The 19985-nt window shown below is 34.5% G+C and overlaps 4 protein-coding genes across 7 annotated transcripts; all 4 read left to right on the top strand.

Annotated features, from left to right (window-relative positions):
- Positions 1–223: 223 nt before the first annotated feature.
- LOC9329389 lies at positions 224–1381 on the top strand. Of its 2 annotated transcripts, XM_021015099.1 has the most exons (3): positions 227–502; positions 719–743; positions 873–1381. In XM_021015099.1, exons 1-3 carry the CDS (start codon positions 392–394, stop codon positions 1157–1159), a joined length of 423 nt encoding a protein of 140 aa, XP_020870758.1. In that variant the 5' UTR covers positions 227–391; the 3' UTR covers positions 1160–1381. The 2 variants fall into 2 exon arrangements, 1 of the variants encoding a protein (XP_020870758.1); XR_002329758.1 differs by lacking the exon at positions 719–743 and having other exon boundaries at positions 224–494.
- A 5982-nt stretch (positions 1382–7363) lies between these two features.
- Positions 7364–8364, top strand: LOC9326670. The gene is made up of 3 exons (XM_002890562.2): positions 7364–7424; positions 7889–8189; positions 8226–8364. The coding sequence occupies exons 1-2, from the start codon at positions 7364–7366 to the stop codon at positions 8161–8163; spliced, it is 336 nt and encodes a 111-aa protein (XP_002890608.1). The 3' UTR covers positions 8164–8189; positions 8226–8364.
- Positions 8365–9928: 1564 nt separating this feature from the next.
- Positions 9929–11361, top strand: LOC9326671. 3 transcript variants are annotated; one of them, XM_002890563.2, is made up of 2 exons: positions 9929–10299; positions 10798–11361. In XM_002890563.2, exons 1-2 carry the CDS (start codon positions 10191–10193, stop codon positions 11115–11117), a joined length of 429 nt encoding a protein of 142 aa, XP_002890609.1. In that variant the 5' UTR covers positions 9929–10190; the 3' UTR covers positions 11118–11361. The 3 variants fall into 3 exon arrangements, with proteins under 3 accessions (XP_002890609.1, XP_020870926.1, XP_020870925.1); XM_021015267.1 differs by having other exon boundaries at positions 9933–10299; positions 10812–11361; XM_021015266.1 differs by having other exon boundaries at positions 9938–10299; positions 10828–11361.
- Positions 11362–16764: 5403 nt separating this feature from the next.
- LOC9326672 (formin-like protein 4) lies at positions 16765–19670 on the top strand. The gene is made up of 2 exons (XM_002890564.2): positions 16765–18091; positions 18197–19670. Exons 1-2 carry the CDS (start codon positions 17079–17081, stop codon positions 19467–19469), a joined length of 2286 nt encoding a protein of 761 aa, XP_002890610.1. The 5' UTR covers positions 16765–17078; the 3' UTR covers positions 19470–19670.
- The last annotated feature ends 315 nt before the right edge of the window (positions 19671–19985 follow it).

Here is a 19985-nt window from a genome sequence, read left to right on the forward strand (position 1 = left end):
TATTGACCGAGTATACTCACCGGCGTATAATAATGGAAAGAAATCCACTTGACCGAGTAAACTGAAACATGGTGTGTAGTGCGAAGACCACTAAAACCCAAAACCCAAAAGTGACAAACTAAGTCGTCCATAGTTTCAGCTCTCTCTTTCTTACCTCAACCATATCTTCTTCTGTTTTTTGTTTTTGGTGTGGCTTAAATCTCTACCATATGTTTCAACTCTCTCTTATCTCTCTATTCTATATAAACACATAAACGTGAGTCACAGTGATTACGCAGAGATAGTTGATTGGGTCAGCTACAGTTATTATATCAGATTCAGTCCCATGCAAAGAGTAAATTAGGTCACATTTGTGATTAGTCATATATAAGTAACAGAAAGAATTATTAAAATGGTATCTTCGACATTTACTTCCATGCTATTCCTTCTCCTCCTCCTGTTTTCGTTTCATATGGGTGAAGCTCTTGGTGCTCAAACTGAAATCCGCAAAATCAGTGAGACAATTTTTTTTATTTTTTTTTTAATTCTTTCAAGTACCAATATTCATATTTTATATTTATTCTATTAGTTGAGTCTTTCTACATATATATTATTTTTAATTATAAAAATCATATTCATTCTAATCATATCTTTACCAAATAAATAAAGAAAATGTCTTTATTATGGTATATAACCGTATAAGTATCTACGTTATTATTGAATTCCGATTTAGTGAAATATTAGGATGAGGAGGAATTTGGAAGGTAAAAATCATATTCATTCTAATTCTAGTCATTCTGTTAATTACTATTTCTCTTTCATTCATTCTAATTAATTGTTACCAAACGCGTGACTAGTCTTAAATTGAAGTCTGAATTGTATGGGTGATGCAGAAGAGACAATTAGGATGAGGAGGAATTTGGAAGGCAATGACTACAAAAACTCTAAAATGTGGATGAGACGGAGCTATTCACCACAGTGCCAACAATATGAAAGGTTTAAAAACATGGTGACCACTAATGGTGATGATGACCATGGTTTGGACGACCCATGTTTCCCCTTCACCTGTTTTAATGGCTGGGGTCCCGGCAGTCAAAGTTGCACCTACACCAAATACTGCCACGCAGTTTATGGCGCACCCCCGAGGTGCAGCATCAGCGAGAACTGTTCCTCAGATTAATAGATTTATCATCTATCGGGTGCAAAATTAATACAAATAATACTCCAATGCTGTTTCAAATGTGTTTCGTATTCTACTTTTATTGCCTTTCTCTATTCTCATCTTCTTGATCAAATTGTAATCTCCAAATGATATGTGTATGGAACAGTTGTATAACCTTTGTGAGTTGGAACAATATGTACAATGTTAGCTAGCTATAACACTTTCTATCTATGGACCAAACATGGCCAATTCTCGATCGATAAAACAATATATATTTTCTAGTATTGTTTTCTCGATATGAATATATGTATAATGTATTGATACATGGAAGTTTATATAACTTTGGCGTGACATATGTTGCATTATTGGAATGCTTAACTATTTACTTTAAGATAAAGAGAAGCTCGATGCATCTGTTTGGCTAAAGCTAATGAAACTATTCCACGTACAAAAAACAACAAATGAATCCCTTTCGAGGCTAGGGGTTCGAGGAAGACATATGATAAACAATGCTAAGTCCCCACGTGACCGATCGAGTAAACTAAAACATGGCGACAGGAGTCCGGAGACCACTAAAAACTAAAAGACCAAAAGACATTGCCATGCTTGAGCATGAAGCCAAAAATATTGGGATTTTCTATGAAATTTCGCACGTTCATATGGTTCACTCTTTTTTATAGATGGCTGTGTTCAGGTCTTGGTCCTTTGTCTCTATCTTACAATTATTAATATATCTTATCATTTTGAACGTCTGACTATTCTTTTCTCACATTGTGTGTCACTTTTTTTTTCCTTCTGAAATATATTTTAATTTGTAAAAGCTATAACCTTTTTTATTCCCCAATACGTTTCCATTTTCATCAATTATTTTGTTCTATAAAAAGTTTATCAATACTTCATAGATTACTTTCAAAACTATTATTTTTATAACAACAAAAATTGATTAAAACATCTGTAAGATCGCATTGATATTTAATTTTGTACCAAAATAATTTAATCAATCGGTTTAAAATTAACATCATTAGATATGTTATATATACGTTGAAACTCATATAAAATGAAAAATACTACGTATACATTTATACATTTTTTAAACCTTGTAGAAATCCCTCTCCTTAAAGACTGATCTCTTTATTGAAATAAAAAGAAACACCAATCTAATTGTGATTTTTTTTTTTTTTGTACAATAGCTCTCAAGTCAAGTGTCAACTCCTTTATTTTGTTGTTTAAAAAATAAAACCATTCCATGGAAAAAGGATTGTACACATGTACTAAAGCTACCCTGCGTAAATATGGAATGAAATCCACTTGATCGGAGTGTACGGAAACACGGTCTGCGGAGACCATAACCCAAAACCCACAAGTGACAAACTAAGTCCTCATCTCGACCACGCCTCTCTATTCTATATAAATGCATAAACGTGAGTCGGATTCAGACACATATTCAAAGTAGTTAGGTCAAATTTGTGATAAGTGATCATTAAGTAACAGAGTGAATTATTAAGATGGCATCTTCGACATTCTATTCCATGCTATTTCTTCTTGTCCTCTGTTGTATAAGCTTGAAGTTGTGAAGATAACTTGAGATGGAAGTCTCTAGTTTTAAAAGAGAGTTTAGATATTTTGAGATAAAGATTAGATTGTATTAGGAGTTATCTAATATATCTAATATGTCGGTTAAAGTTCTATTAGGGTTTTGAGTTTATGTTTTCATATAAATAGATGTCGAGTTATGGCATTAGGTGATATGAGAGCTTTGTGTGTTTAGGGTTATGAATGTATGGTTTTGAGTCAGTTTCCATACTAATAAAAGAGAGAGTCTTTTACATCTTCATAGCCTTTGTTTGTTTTGCTCTTTAAAGTTTTGATACAAGAATTGGTATCAGAGCTTGAGATCACGATCACGAGAAAACAGAGTTGATAACAGAGAACGATCACGAGAAGGTGATCCATAAGGAAACATGTGAGACTTGATTCCCGCGACTACCAAAGAAGGAGGAGGTTCCTCTTCTATTAAGTGTCCGATGTTAAATCCTATAAACTATACGTTTTGGACTATACGTATGACTATGGCACTCAAAGTTCATAAAGTTTGGGAGGCTATAGAACCGGGATCAGAGGATGTTGACAAGAACAACATGGCGAGTGCTCTTCTTCTGCAGTCTATCCCTGAGGCGTTAACACTGCAAGTCGGGAAACTAAACACTGCCAAGAAGATATGGGATGCCATTGAATCTAGAAATCTAGGAGCTGATAGGGTTAAAGATGCAAGATTACAAACCCTAATGGGTGAGTTTGAGAGAATAAAGATGAAAGAAAGTGAGAAGATTGATGATTTTGCTGGTAGAATCTCAGAATTATCTACAAAATCAGCATCTCTTGGACATGACATCGAAGAACCAAAACTTGTAAAGAAGTTTCTAAACGGATTACCTAGGAAAAGGTACATACATATAATAGCCGCACTTGAACAAGTTCTTGATTTAAACAACACTACGTTTGAAGATATAGTTGGAAGGCTAAAAGCTTATGAGGAAAGAATCTGCGATGAAGAAGATAATCAAGAAGATCAAGGAAAACTAATGTATGTTAATTCTGAGACACAACCATGGTACACAAACAGAGGAAGAGGACAAGGTGGTAGACGAGGAAGAGGAAGAGGACGGTTTGGTTATTCCCAAAACAATGGTTACCAACAAAACAGAGATACAAGCAAAATAACATGTTACAGGTGTGATAAGCTAGGACACTTTGCATCAGACTGCCCTGATAGGCTTCTTAAACTTCAGGAAACACAAGAAACAAATGCTACAAAGAACAATGATACACAGGAAGCTGATGCTTTGATGATGCATGAGGTCGTATACCTGAATGAAAAGAATTGTGTACCAAACAAATTTGAAACTAATACAGACAAGGAGAATATTTGGTATTTGGATAATGGTGCTAGCAATCACATGACAGGGATTTTAGCTTACTTCTCTAAAATTGATGAGTCAATTACGGGTAAAGTCAGATTTGGTGATGATTCTCGAATAGATATCAAAGGAAAGGGATCAATCACATTCATTGCAAAGAATGGAGAAAGAAGAATTCTACATGATGTCTACTACATCCCAGACTTAAGAAGTAACATTGTGAGTTTAGGTCAAGCCACTGAGTCAGGCTGTGATGTCAGAATGAAAGGCGATAATCTTACTCTTTATGACAAAGATGGCAAGCTTTTGGTTAAAGCACTAAGGTCTAGAAATCAACTCTACAAGGTAAGTTTAGAAGTTGAAAACAATAAGTGCCTACAAATTGGGATATCAAAATGCAAGTGGCATGCCAGGCTAGGACATATTGGAACAGAGACCTTAAAGACAATGGTGGAGAAAGAACTTGTCTTTGGGATCCCACAAATCAAAGTAGAGAAAGAAATATGTTCCTCTTGTCTACTTGGAAAGCAAACAAGAAAATCTTTTCCCAAAGCAACTTCTTTCAGAGCAGAAAGTGTTTTGGATCTCATTCATGGGGATCTCTGTGGACCCATCACACCTCCTACACCATCAAAGAATCGATACATCTTTGTTTTAATTGATGATTACTCACGATACATGTGGACACTTCTACTGAGAGAAAAAGGTGAAGCCTTCAGAAAATTCAAAAGTTTTAAAGCATCTGTTGAACAAGAAACCAAGACCACTATCAAGACATTTCGAACTGATAGAGGTGGTGAATTTCTTTCGGCTGAATTTCAAGCATTTTGTAATGACTCTGGTATACAAAGACACCTAACTGCACCATATTCTCCCCAACAAAACGGAGTCGTCGAGAGGAGAAACAGAACATTAATGGGAATGACCAGAAGCATTTTAAAACACATGAATGTCCCAAATTACTTGTGGGGGGAAGCAGTCAGACATGCAACATACATCATAAACAGAGTATCAACAAGAACACTGATACACCAGACTCCCTACGAAGCATTCAAAGGAAAAAAACCAAATATAGAACATATACGAGTCTTTGGCTGTATAGGCTATGCAAAAACAGAACCGGCTCATCTGAAGAAGCTTGATGATCGATCAAGAATGCTAGTGCATTTAGGAACTGAGCCAGGATCAAAAGCGTATCGATTGTTTGATCCAACAAAGCAAAAGATAATAGTAAGCAGAGATGTTATATTCGATGAGGAAACAAGCTGGAAGTGGAATAATGTTGAGAAGGATACAAACTTTGAGATAAGCTTTGGAGAATTTGGGAACAATGGCATAAGAGAAAATACTACTGAAACAGAAACAGAGAATGATGAAGTTGATAAGAATAATGAACCAGAAGAAGAACATGTCTCAACTATTGGAAACTCTGAAGATGATGAAGCAAGAGAACAACAACAACCAGGACCAACACTCAGAAGGTCAGGAAGAGAAACAAAGAAACCAGGCTATCTAGAAGACTATGTCTTATTAGCAGAATATGAAAGTGAAAGACTGCTACTGGTTATTAATGAAGAGCCATGGGATTACAGTGAAGCAAAAGAATCTAAAGAATGGATAGATGCATGTGTAGAAGAGATCACCTCTATAGAAAAAAAACAGAACATGGGATCTAGTAGATCTTCCTATAGATGCAAAGCCAATAGGCCTAAAATGGGTTTTCAAGATCAAGAGAAACGCTGATGGAAGCATAAATAAGTATAAAGCAAGACTAGTAGCTAAGGGATATGTGCAGAGACATGGCATTGACTTTGATGAAGTCTTCGCACCTGTAGCACGTCTTGAAACCATACGTTTCATTGTTGCTCTAGCTGCTTCCTATGGCTGGGAAGTACATCATCTTGATGTGAAAACGGCATTTCTTCATGGAGAATTGAAAGAGGTAGTCTACGTCACACAACCAGAAGGTTTTGTAGTAGAAGGAAGTCAGAACAAGGTGTACAAATTGAACAAAGCACTATATGGCCTTAAACAAGCTCCTAGAGCCTGGAACACAAAACTGAATACAATTCTCATAGAATTGGGTTTTGTTAAATGTTCAAAAGAGCCATCCATTTATCAGAAAAGGGAACAAGAAGAGCTCCTTGTTATAGCAGTCTATGTTGATGACTTACTTGTCACAGGATCCAACTTAGAGATGATACTAGAGTTCAAGAAGGGAATGGCAGGAAAGTTTGAAATGAGTGATCTAGGAAAGCTCACCTATTATCTTGGAATTGAAGTTACTCAAACTGAGAATGGTATTCTATTGAATCAAGAAAGGTATGCAAAGAAAATTCTTGAAGAAACTGGTTTTGGAGAATGTAATGCAGTACAGGTACCAATGTGTGCAAATCTGAAGTTAAGTAAAGCTCCAGAAGAAAAGAGAATTGATGAGAAAGAATATAGAAGAAGTATTGGATGTCTTAGATATCTACTCCATACAAGACCAGACCTATCTTATTGCGTTGGAGTTTTAAGCAGGTACATGCACGAGCCAAAAGAGTCTCATGGAGCCGCTCTGAAACAAGTTCTCAGATACTTACAGGGAACTCAATCTTATGGACTTTGCTTTAACAGAGGAAACAAGATAGAACTAATAGGATTTAGTGACAGCAGTCATAATGTAGATGAAGATGATGGCAGAAGCACTACTGGTCACATTTTCTATCTTAATGACTGTCCCATTACATGGTGTTCACAAAAACAAGAAACTGTTGCACTTTCATCATGTGAAGCTGAATTTATGGCTGCTACTGAAGCTGCTAAACAGGCTATTTGGCTCCAAGAACTCTTACAAGAAGTTACAGAGAAATATAGTGAAAAGGTTTTGATTCTTATTGACAATAAGTCAGCAATAGCTCTAACTAGGAACCCAGTGTTTCATGGCCGTAGCAAACACATCCACAAAAGGTATCATTTCATTCGGGAGTGCATTCAAAATGATTTGGTTGAAGTAGAGCATGTTCCCGGAGAAATTCAGAAAGCAGACATACTTACGAAAGCCCTCGGAAGAATCAGATTTAAAGAGATGAGAGATCTCATAGGAGTTCAAGATGTGAAGAAAATAAACTTCAAGCTTAAGGGGGAGATTGTTGTATAAGCTTGAAGTTGTGAAGATAACTTGAGATGGAAGTCTCTAGTTTTAAAAGAGAGTTTAGATATTTTGAGATAAAGATTAGATTGTATTAGGAGTTATCTAATATATCTAATATGTCGGTTAAAGTTCTATTAGGGTTTTGAGTTTATGTTTTCATATAAATAGATGTTGTTTTCGCTTCATGTGGATGAAGCTCTTGGTGCTCAAACTAAAATCAGCAAACTCAGTAAGATTTTTTTCTTAAATATCTTTTACATATCAATATTCATGTTGAATTACTAGTAAAAGATATGTTGGTAATATATTTGCCCCAAAAAAAAAAAAAAAGATATGTTTGTAATATTAAGTGATTTGACCCAATTACATGTTTTCACATAGTTTTTTTAGTCTGTTTATTCTATTATTTGAGAACATCATATATTTCTTCGTCTCTTTTTCATATTCATTTTATTAGTCATTTATTACAAGAATAATAAAGAAAAATTATCTTTTTTTTAAAAAAAATTATCTTTAGAGAGTATAATAAATATCAACCGTTTTAAAATAAATTCGGATTTGGTGAAAAATGCTATAATGTTACTTACGTCATTAATTAGTTTAATATATACATATATACATTAGTTATATATCTTCAAAACTACCTGCTTGACTTATAAATTGAAGTCTGAATTGTATGGGTACGTGATGCAGAAGAGATGATCACGATGCGGAGGAATTTGGAAGGAAATATTGACTACAAAAGCTCTAATATGCGGACTGGAGGGAGTGTATCGAATCAATGCCACAGCAAAAGTTATATCGAGATCGTCACCACTTATCTTCCTGATGATTCGTCCTCCCCCTGTATACAGTGTAACCACGACTCTTGTTATAGTTGCACCAAGACGAGAAAGTGCAGATGGTCCACTGGCTCACCCCGGAGGTGCACAGTCAACGAGGTGTGTTGCCTTATAGTGTATTCATAGCTATAGATTTATCGGAGGCAAAATCAATATATATATATATATATATATATATATATATATATATATATATATATGATAATCTTTTCAACATTTCTATATATCTTATATTTGTGAGTTGGAGTAATATGTATACTATTGCTTTTATCAAAAAAAAAAAAAAAACAATATGTATAACGTTATAACACTTTTTATCGATGACAATGTCCAATCTTATTTTGTAAGTAACAAGGTGAGTCGTACGTCTAGCTATATATTGGCTTGATCTTCAGATCTTAGAGACCAAATCAATGCACAAGACTTATTAGAACTTTATCATAAGATATCACAAAGAGCTTAAGAAACGTACCTTTGAAGAAAATCTATGACCCAGTTGTTTCTGTTATCAAAGAAATGAGGAATGTGATGCAAAAGTAAAGGCTATTTTTAGGCAGAGCAGTTATATAAAAATCTCTTTCATGAAGTTTTTCACTATAGTCCTGTTACCCAGAAAATGAAGTTTTGTGGCCCCATATTTGGATTCTACCACTTTTGCACCAAATTTTAATTCCATAATTTTTGTATCAAAATCTAATTTTGCAGTTTGGCAGAAAATCTCGATTGTTAGTTTCAACTTTTAAACTACTATTTTTCAATTGAAACAATTTGTATTTGGCAGAAAATTCCCCCTCTCTCTCTCTCGAAAGACTAATCTCTTTTTTTTTTTTTAAATCATATAAAGACCTATCTCTTTATTGGAATAAAAGAAACACGAATATGCATGTTTATAAGTTATAACTATACGTTTATTCTAAAGTCAATGTCAACTCCTTCATTTTGTGTTTCTGTTTTTGGTTGTTCAATTTTTTCTTTTTAATTAAAAAACCATGGAAAAAGGAATGTCTGCAAAGCTGCCCCGGGAAAATAATGCAATGAATTAAAACCACTTGACAGATTATAATAAAACACTAGAATTTAATCCGCGGTACACCGCGGGATGATTTAATTTTAAAGTTAGTATAAAAATATTTTGTAAATTGTATCTCCTTATAACATATTTATTTATATTATAGTTTACAATTGTTATTAAGTAACGGTATACCACGAGTCCACGAGATAATTATTAATAAACTGAGGATTTAACCCGTATTAAAGCGGTATATAAATATTGATTCAAATTCGTCCGCCATATAAATCATTTCCGAAATATAACCCGTTCCGTAATTTCTTAACCCGTCCTATGATTTGTATTAAAAAAAAAAAGGATTAAATCCGTATTGAAGCGGCGGATTAATGATATTTTAATCTTTTTATTATTGTTGATTCAAAAACCCGTCCCTCCAAACCCATCCCGCAAAAAAACTCATTTATTTTATTAATGTTCTTATTTATGATATGATTCTGAATCATTGTCTAAATATTTTAATCGATGTAGAACGTTGAACACACATTTTCGTCAATTGGATAATATATGTCCGTTTTTAAAATTTCGAATCATAGTATATGCAGAAAAAAAATTGATTTTTTTTTTTTACTTTATGTATTATATGATGATTCAAAACAGTTAAAAACAAATCAAACAAAGATGATAGGAGAATCATAATTATAAATCTTAATCAAATCTTCTAAAAATCTAAATTATTAAATATGGAATATCCGGTGTATGAGTTGGGTTAAATATAACCCGACCCAACAAATTTTTTGTGAATGATTTTTTAAAATGGGTCGAATATCCGATATACCCGAAAGCTTTTTTATCCACCCGTCACAAAAAGTGCTGCGATTATACTAGTATAGATGGTGTGCAGTGCAGAGACCACTAAATCCCAAGATCCACAAGTGACAAACTAAGTCATTTCTCTCTTTCTTATCTCTACCATAAGTTTAAACTCTCTCTTATCTCTAACTCTATATTCCATATAAATGCAATAAACGTGAGTAGCAGACTAACAGTCATTAAGTTTGATTAGCTCAGATTCAGCTCATGTAACGTCCTAAATTAGGTCAGATTCAGTGATCAGTGATAAGTACTCCAAGAGAGAATTATTAAGATGTTGTTGTTGTCGTCTACAGTTTCTTTCATGCTATTTTTTCTTCTCCTTGTGTTATCGATTCATATGAATGAAGCTCTTGGTGCTCAAATTGAAATCCGCAAACTCGGTGAGTTTTTTTTTCAAAAATCTTTTACTTATCCATGTATTCATATGTTTAATTACGAGTAAGAGATATGTTGATATTATGTTAGACAAAAAAAGAAGAAGAAAGATAGGTTGATATTATGTTAGACAAAAAAAGAAGAAGAAAGATATGTTGATATTATGTTAGACAAAAAAAAAAGAAGAAAGATATGTTGATAATATTAATAGATTTGATCCAATTACATGTTTCACATAGTTTTATTTTACATATATCATTTATGAAAATCATATCTTTCTACATCTATTTTAAAAACAACAAATCATATTAATTTTACTAGCAATTTATGTACCAGATTCATAGAGAACATTATTTATTAAGAATATAAAAGTATCTTTGTTATTTTAAAAATAGGATCTGGTGAAGTATATATGCTTTGTTACTATTTAGCTTTCGTAATTAGTTCAGCATATATAGATAAACTAAAGAGTTACATATCATTGAAATTTCCAATGGCTTGAGGCTATAAATTACAGCGTTCAAGTAATGCAGAAGAGACGATGGTGATGAGGTGGAACTTGGAAGGCAATGGCTTCGTAACTTCCAAAATAGATGCTCCACCAAGCGCATCGAGACATTGCGGGGGAGGTAAACGTTTTGAGAACATGGCGACCATTGATCGTCATGATGATCAGTTCAGTCCACTTCCAGGAGGCGACTCGTCCTCCCTCTGTATAAGGTGCGTTACCACCCAACGTTGTGTAGGGGCCGTAGGCGCCCCACCCTCGACGTACACGTGCACTATCATCTCGAAACAGTGTGAAAATATACCTGGCCATTGATCAGGTCATAACTTTGAATACACATCTATCTATATATATGAATGTATGTACTAAAGTCGTAGTTGGTTTGCTTTTTCTATCTTTCTTCGTTTCATATGATTGGGGGTTGCAATATATTTTTTATAGATTTATCCAATGTAAAATTAATACATGTATATGATAAATACTATGTATCTGTTGAACATAGTGAGTAGGAAGTAGGAACAATGATTATAATATACTGTAACAGTTTTATCCACGGACATATACATTGCCAGATTCTCTGTGGTTTAAAGGCTAATGTTAAGCACAGTTCAAACTGTATAAGAAGGAATCCAGAGAAAGAAATGGCACTTTTCCAGATGCCACAGGACCATAATTGAAATTTAGCAATGATCTGGCGACAAAGACTTGCATAGTAATGGCGACGCTGGCCTTGTGGGAATTACATAAGTGGTATGTTTTGGTAATTTGTTTTCGTAATTACAAACCAGAAAACATGCACGCACGAGATTAGCAGAATTTTTTTATATATTGTGGGAGCTAAATGAAACTCTTGAGGGTGCTTACGCAAATGGTATTGAGAGATTGCGTACGGAACGAGATTACTCACTACAATATATGTGAAGTCGGTATGGCAATGACAGTAGTTGTTTAAAACTGGTCTCATAAATTTTGAAATCTCAGAGACTCAGACTATGTGCAACAGAGAAAGTGAGAAACTATAACGCATTGAGGAATATCCAGATGTATAGTTTGAACTTTTAAAGTATGGAAGAACGTAAGAAACAACATTACACAAAATGTAAATAATTCGGAATGTACGTAGAATCAGGCGTCAAAGAGAAATATATGAAAATGAGTAAAAAAAAATAGCGAAATAAGAAGCAAGATTTTTATTTAATAATCCATTGTGAGATCTGACTTATAAGCCTGCTCAGTTACAAATTATTCATAAATTCAAATCGGAATTAAGAGGTAAACATTAGTTACCTCCTACATATATCTTAGAGCAGAAGCGATGGCAATGCCAGTCTGAACTAGCATTACGATGGCAATCCCCACATCTTCACGATACTTATGAAATCAGCTTCAACTAAAAATTATGACAAATTAGCTTTCGTATTTTTGATGAAGGTGAAATGGTAGCATGGGTAATCAATTTATAGTTGAACAACCATGCATAAATGAAATCAGACTGTTGAAATTCTTTCTCTTCTCGTAAGTCGGAAAGTAGTAATGGGCAGTCAAATTTAAAGATTAAATGATTTGGAATTTGGAACGTTTTGTCATATTTGTGCGTAGAACCAATCTGGGCTTTAAACTCATGGAGTATTATTGTATATGAACTTATTGTTGTGGCCCAATCATTCATGTGTAGTGAACAGACAATTTTTAGTTAATTACTCTTAAAAAATTTAATTATGAACGTGGACGAGTACTCTTACTTGCCGAGTAAATTTGATCCGTATCAATACAAGAAGAAGACGTTACTAAATAAACTGATTGAAAATTATATTGAGGGAACATAATTTGTCGGTGTTGGACCCTTCCATGACAGAACTTTTGGTTTCTCATGAGTCATGACTCCAACTACGGTTCTAGAACTTTTGGCCTCTCATGACTCCAATTGGACAAGTTCTAGTTCTTAACGACTCATGGCTCTTCACTTGCTCCGGAAGTTTAGTTTGAGTTCTGGTTCGGGATCACCATGTTAAGAACACTTATTCTGAAAATATGATTGTATAACAATAATCTCAAAGTTCTATAAGATATTTCACAAAAACATGTAAAACGTCATATCATTTTGTGGGTTTATATTCAGGTTTGGAGAGTCTCTATATAGTAATTAATTAATACCCGGTCCAAAATAATCATTTTAATTTAGAAATTTTTAGTATATATGTCACTGGAACTTAGAGAAAAAATCTGGCGACAAAGACTATAGGAAGATGACATAAGTTGTTTGTTTTGATAATTAATTTTCGTAATTACAAACCAGATAGCATACTAGATTTGCTAAATGAAGCTTTTAAGATGCTTAAGCAAATGGAATTGAGAGATTGAGTACGAAATGTGATTGCTCACTACAATTTGTAGTGGTCAGTATACACATACAATGGCCAATGAGATTAAGAACAATTGTTGAAACTGGTCCCATGATTTTTACAATTTCATTATTATGTGTAAACAGAGCGTAAGATCTAAACACTTAACATTACACAAAACGTACGTAATTTGGAATGTAGCATCAGACGTCAATCACAAAGAGTAATATATGAAAATGAGTAAATACTAAATAGATAGGAAATAAGAATTCAGCAAGGTTTATTTAGTAGACAAATCGATTACAATTCTAGCATATAATAACTCATAAATCCATATAGGAATTAAGAGGTAAACATTATTAACCTCCTAAATATCCTAAAGCAGTAGCCATAGCAATGGCAGCCTGAGCCATCATTGAAAAACAAGATACGATCACCAAAAGACATCCCCATTTCAACATATTAACGATATTTATAAACTCAGCTTCAAATATCAAAATTATCACAAAATAGCTTTCTTGGTTTAGACTTTTAGGTGGGGGTGAAATGCTTCATTTTATAGTTGAACAATTACTTGAACCATGCATAAATGATATCTCGTAAGTTGGAAATTAATAAAGGATAGTCAAATTTAAAGAATAAATGATTTTGGAATTAGGAACGTTTTGTCATGAAGTGCGTAGAACTAATTTGGGCTTAAACTCAAATTTTATATGAGCTTATTATAGTGGCCCATTCATATGTCAAAAAGACAATTTAAATATATTTTTTACTTGCTCCTCCAAAAACATGTAAACGTGGGGCGAGTAGTCTTACACTCTTCTTACTTGCCGTGTAAATTTAAATGGCCATGTTTGGTCCGTATCAATACAAGAAGTCAAGAAGAAGACGTGTTAGAAAGAAATTGATTGCAAATGAAATTGAGGAAACAAAACTGTCAATGTGGAACCTTCCGTGACTCCAATTAGGGTTCTGAAACTTTTGGTCTCTCATGCAGGACTCCAGTTATATCAATACCGTTTCTAGTTCTTGACGAATCAAGTCAAAACCATTCAAACGGCCTTTTAAAATTCTTGAACGTTCGAGGAAAAGATACAACCCGTTTCCAAATTTTTTTTCCATAAACATTATTTTTTCATAGAGAAAATTGTTAAAAAGAAAAGGAAAGTAGAGAGAATTGCTTTAAGAATTTCCGATTGAGTATATAGTTGGTAAGCCTAGTCTAATATAATTATATTGACGGAAAAGATACGTTATCTTGCTTATAGAAAAACATACTAATAAATTATAGTCTATAGTCACAATTCATCATATTACAAGTCTAGACTCTAAAGTTGATAGAGAGTTTCTGAGAATCGAGAGGGAACAAAAAGTCTACAAGTTTGACTAAGAAGAAGCAGGCACATCCGCTTTGACGGAGAAAACGGTTTGGTTGGGAATGATGGAGTTGACCGGTAGACAAGTTTCGTGGAAGAAGAAAAAAAAAAAACACAAAATCGGATTTATTTTGCTTCGCTTTAATAGAAGACTTGTTAAATTAAATGAGTGTAATAATACCGCGTCGAGTATTAAAGTATTAAACCTAGATCCTCAACCGCACGTACGTGCGGGGTTTCATATTTTAGGAAAATATTTTTTTTAAATAATGGGTTTTAAAATATATTATGTATTTACTTTTGTGTTTGTAAAAATTATAATATATATATATATTAAGTGAGATTATTTTGTTGGTTTTTTATAGAAAATTTGCAACTGACATTTATTATCTGTCTGATTCATTACAATTTTAGAGTAATTGTTTATTTTAAATATTTGTATGTGTTTGTTTGAAAAAACTAAAACTGGTTACAGTGATCAAAAGATAATTTTTACATTTAAAAAGACATGTGTAATAGTTAGAATAGGTAAATTTTTATTTTGAAAGAAACTTAACTACACGAAGTATGCTACAATACATGGCCACACATCCGAAGTTTAAAAATGTATCCCTAACTACATAAACTATATGTATCGCATGCCCACATATACGAACTATATGTATCATGTCGCCAACATCACGAAAATAAATATTCAAAAAAAAAAAAATTAGTTTTTAGAAAATTTTTGTAAAATTAACGACATATTATTAAAAAAACTTTAGACTAGAGAGTATTTAAAATTTTCTATTTATAATTATTTTACCTAATTGGTTTTTGTTTTATTTTTAGTTTAGTTTTGAAATTATTGAAACTAACTAATTATAAAAATCAATGCATTGAATATATATACAAAATATTTTTATATTGAATATTGTATATATATTTTTAATTATACAATATTATAAATGATTCAATAGCATAATTTTCTAAATATTAAAAAACTAAATTTTTTTTTTTAAATATTTATGTTGGTCAACGCCGGTCAAACTGGTCAATGCCGGATTCCGGCGAAAAGTGTACCGGAAAAAAATGTTCGTGATATTGGCGACATGACTATATATAGTTCGTATATGTGGGCATGTGATACATATAGTTTGTGTAGTTAGGGATACATTTTTAAACTTCGGATGTGTCGCCATGTATTGTCGCATACTTCATGTAGCTAGGTATCTTTTTTCCTTAAATTAAATGAGTGTAATAATACCGCGTCGAGTATTAAAGTTAACGAGGGGCCATTAAGTATTAAATTACTTACTATTAATTACGAATTTTAGGGGTTGTTTCCTTCATTATAGCTTACCAAATTAAAAGAAACTTTCTAAATTCTCTGACTTACCTTTAGTTACACACTCACACACGTTCACATCTTCCCATTTTCCAAGAAAACCTTCGTTTTTTTTTTTTTTTTTTTTTTTTTTTTTTTAAATCTTTGGATCGATAAGATCCGATCCATAGCCAATCCGTAATACGATTTAGTGGAGTCGAACTCCGGTGGGGAAGGCGGAGTCAAGTGGACTTAACCACTTGACTAAAGGCACATCCCCAGAAAACCTTCGTTCATATTCTTCTAATTCATACGTTTTGTGGTAGTATTTTCAACTTTTGTTTTAAAGTTTTGAATTCGTAATACACCATCATATTTATATATTGCTCGAAAGATCCGGTAGCATTTGAGTCTGTCTGACAAAATAATGCATTTTTAAGATAAGTATATTACTCCCTCTGTTTCACAAAGAGTGTCATTTTAAAGTTTTGTACACAGATTAAGAAAACATTAAATTTTTTGTTTTTTCTAAACAAAAACATCATTAACTATATACCTAAACATAATCTGCCCAATAGTAAAACAATCTGCAGAATACTAATAGTCATAAAACATAAAAAATCATTAAATTTTGCATTGAAAACCTAAAACGACACTCTTAGTGAAACAGAAATAAAACCTTAAAACGACACTCTTTATGAAACGGAGGGAGTATTAGAGAAACCGAAACACACTATTCACGAATTTATTCTACATTTTTACTTTAATCCCCAAACGCCATTTTATAAGCTAAAACTCATTTATTGAATAAAATAAAAAAGAACCAAAGTCAAAGATAAGGTCAACCCCACCAGCCAAAACTTAGTTCACGGCACAACAAGCACCCAGTCTTTGAGAGGAAGATTTTGAAAATCTCGTGAAAAGACTAAAACATCCTTCTCTACTATCTATTCTTTAACTCCACTACGAAGGGTATTTCCGTAGTTTCAAACACATACGCAATTTCTTATAGAACAGATCAACAGATCAACAACTACTCTGCTCTTACAGGCGACGACGACGTCAACAACCCAAAATACCAAAAACCCCCAAAGAAAACTCAAAACCCACAATTAAAGAAACAACATTTCAATGATTCAAGATTTACTTCCTTTTACAGATTTTCTAAAAAACCGAAATTGAAACAAACAAAACCAAAAGACGTTACCTTTTTCATTGAATCCTCAATTTTCTGCAAATGAGTTAATCTTCCATGGCTGCCATGTTGATGCAGCCATGGCCACCGTTTCTTCCTCATCTAACCCTAATTTTCTTATCCCTAATCCTCTTTTTCCCTAATCAATCATTTTCTCAATCCGATTCTCCTCGAAACATCGAAACATTTTTCCCAAATGACACAATCACCGCTCCAGTTCCACCTCCGGTTCTATCACCGCCGGAAAACCCACCATCTTCTTCATCGGACAGAGGAAAGATCTTGAGGGCTGTGCTTATAACAGCAGCAAGCACTTTACTTGTAGCTGCCGTGTTCTTCTTCCTCGTTCATAAGTGGCGGCGAAGGAGAAACAGAGTCGGCGGTTTTGAGAACACCCTCCCACCACCGGTTCCTCCGTTGGCGGAAGCGGCTTTAGCTCGCGAAGGGTTCACTAGATTCGGCGGAAACGTAAAGGGTTTGATTCTAGATGAGAATGGTCTCGATGTGTTGTATTGGAGAAAGTTACAGAGTCAGAGAGACAATAAAAGTGGAAGCTTTAAGAAAGAGATCGTTTACGGAGACGACGAAGAGAAGAATGTGATTTACTCAAAGAATAAGAAGAAATCTGGACCGGTGACGGAGACTCCTCTTCTCAGAGGAAGATCATCGACTTCTCATAGTGTAATTCACAACGATAATGACCGAAATGCCACCACCACCACCACTCATCCTCCTCTTGTCAAGACTGATTCTTTTGAATTCGTCAAATCAGATCCGTCTCCGCCACAGCCACCTCCACCGCCAATTCCGGTGAAGCAGAGTGCAACACCTCCTCCTCCTCCTCCTCCTAAGCCTAAGAATGGTCCATCTCCGCCGCCACCTCCACCGTTGAAAAAGACAGCGGCTTTGTCATCATCGGCTTCAAAAAAACCACCACCGGCTCCTAGAGGATCATCTTCAGGGGAAGGTTCAAATGGTCAGGTAAAGCTCAAGCCTTTACATTGGGATAAAGTCAATCCTGATTCTGATCATTCCATGGTTTGGGACAAAATCGATCGTGGCTCATTCAGGTACAGACATCTTTAGATCCATAAGGACTCAAATCTTTCAATTTTAGGGTTTAGTCAGATAAAAATCAAAACTTTACAAATTTTGGTTTCTTCTTCTTCCTTTAGTTTCGATGGCGATCTAATGGAGGCTCTCTTCGGCTACGTGGCGGTCGGAAAGAAATCTCCAGACGACGGCGGTGATAAAAAGCCTAGCTCAGCCTCACCGACCCAGATTTTTATACTTGACCCGAGAAAGTCTCAGAACACAGCAATTGTGCTCAAATCCTTAGGAATGACTCGTGACGAGCTTGTGGAATCGTTAATGGAAGGTCACGATTTTCATCCAGATACACTAGAGAGGCTCTCTAGAATAGCTCCAACGAAAGAAGAACAATCAGCGATTCTCCAATTTGACGGTGACACGAAAATGCTCGCAGACGCTGAATCGTTCTTGTTTCATCTTCTAAAGGCAGTGCCTTGTGCGTTCACTCGTCTTAACGCGTTACTCTTTAGAGCTAATTACTATCCAGAGATCTCAAACCATAACAAATCTCTCCAGACGTTGGACTTAGCTTGTACAGAGCTTAGATCACGTGGCTTGTTCGTGAAGCTATTGGAAGCGATTCTGAAATCTGGAAACAGAATGAATGCAGGAACAGCTAGAGGAGATGCTCAAGCTTTTAATCTCACCGCGCTTTTGAAGCTTTCCGATGTGAAGAGTGTTGATGGGAAGACTACTTTGCTTAACTTTGTTGTGGAAGAAGTGGTTAGATCAGAGGGGAAGCGATGTGTGCTTAACCGAAGGACTAACCGTAGCTTTAGCCGTAGCAGCAGCAGTTCGATCTCCGAGGTTATATCGAAGGAAGAACAAGAGAAGGAGTATCTTAGACTCGGTTTACCTGTTGTTGGAGGGTTAAGTTCTGAGTTCACCAATGTTAAGAACGCTGCAGCTATAGACTATGACACCGTTGCTGCAACGTGCTTGGCTCTTGCGGCTAGAGCGAAAGATGCTAGACGAGTGTTAGCGCAGAGCGAAGGAGATAACAAAGAAGGAGAGAGGTTTGTGAAGAAGATGAATGAGTTTCTTGATTCGGTTGAGGAAGAAGTGAAGTTAGCGAAAGAAGAAGAGAAGAAAGTGTTGGAGCTTGTGAAGAGAACAACAGAGTATTACCAAGCAGGAGCTGTGAAAGGAAAGAATCCACTTCATTTGTTTGTTATTGTTAGAGATTTTCTTGCAATGGTTGATAAAGTATGCGTTGAGATCGCAAGGAATTTGCAGAGGAGGGCATCAATGGGGAGTCCTCAGCAGAGGAATGCAGTGAAGTTTCCGGTCTTGCCTCCGAATTTCATGTCGGATAGATCAAGAAGTGATTCTGGTGGATCAGATTCCGATATGTGAGTTTGCAAAGACCATTTTGAATCTTGATGATCATATTGTTAGAGGAGAAATGATTTGCTTGGTTGTAAATAATAGAATCGTTTGGGTATTGATTATATTTTTTTGCCTAAAAAACTTTTTGAAGTGTTGATAAGATTGATAGTCCGAGTTTTGTTTTGCAGTTTGACACTAACTTCATATTATGAACCAGTATTGTTTCTAGGATATTTTCTTCAGTATCAAACTTTGGTTACATTTTCAGTTTTTTTCACCAAACCTAAAATCTGTGGAGGAAACAAATTAAGACCTTGTACAAATTTCTCAGGAGCAGTAAGGTCAAGATTCATGAATATTCTATTCTTTTTCATTTCTTGCCATGTCTTAAATTCTGGAATTTTTAGGTTTAGAGTTGATAAAGACAAACGAAGAAGTCAATGAAAGGTTGTTGAAAAGCAAAAAAGATCCACCATGTGTCTACTGATTTTTCTCATGTTGAACAACATTAGTACTCAGGTGATGGCGAGGATCTTAAATGCG

The sequence above is a fragment of the Arabidopsis lyrata genome (assembly GCF_000004255.2).
Source record: "Arabidopsis lyrata subsp. lyrata unplaced genomic scaffold ARALYscaffold_1, whole genome shotgun sequence".
In the NCBI taxonomy this organism is placed as follows: Eukaryota; Viridiplantae; Streptophyta; class Magnoliopsida; order Brassicales; family Brassicaceae; genus Arabidopsis; species Arabidopsis lyrata.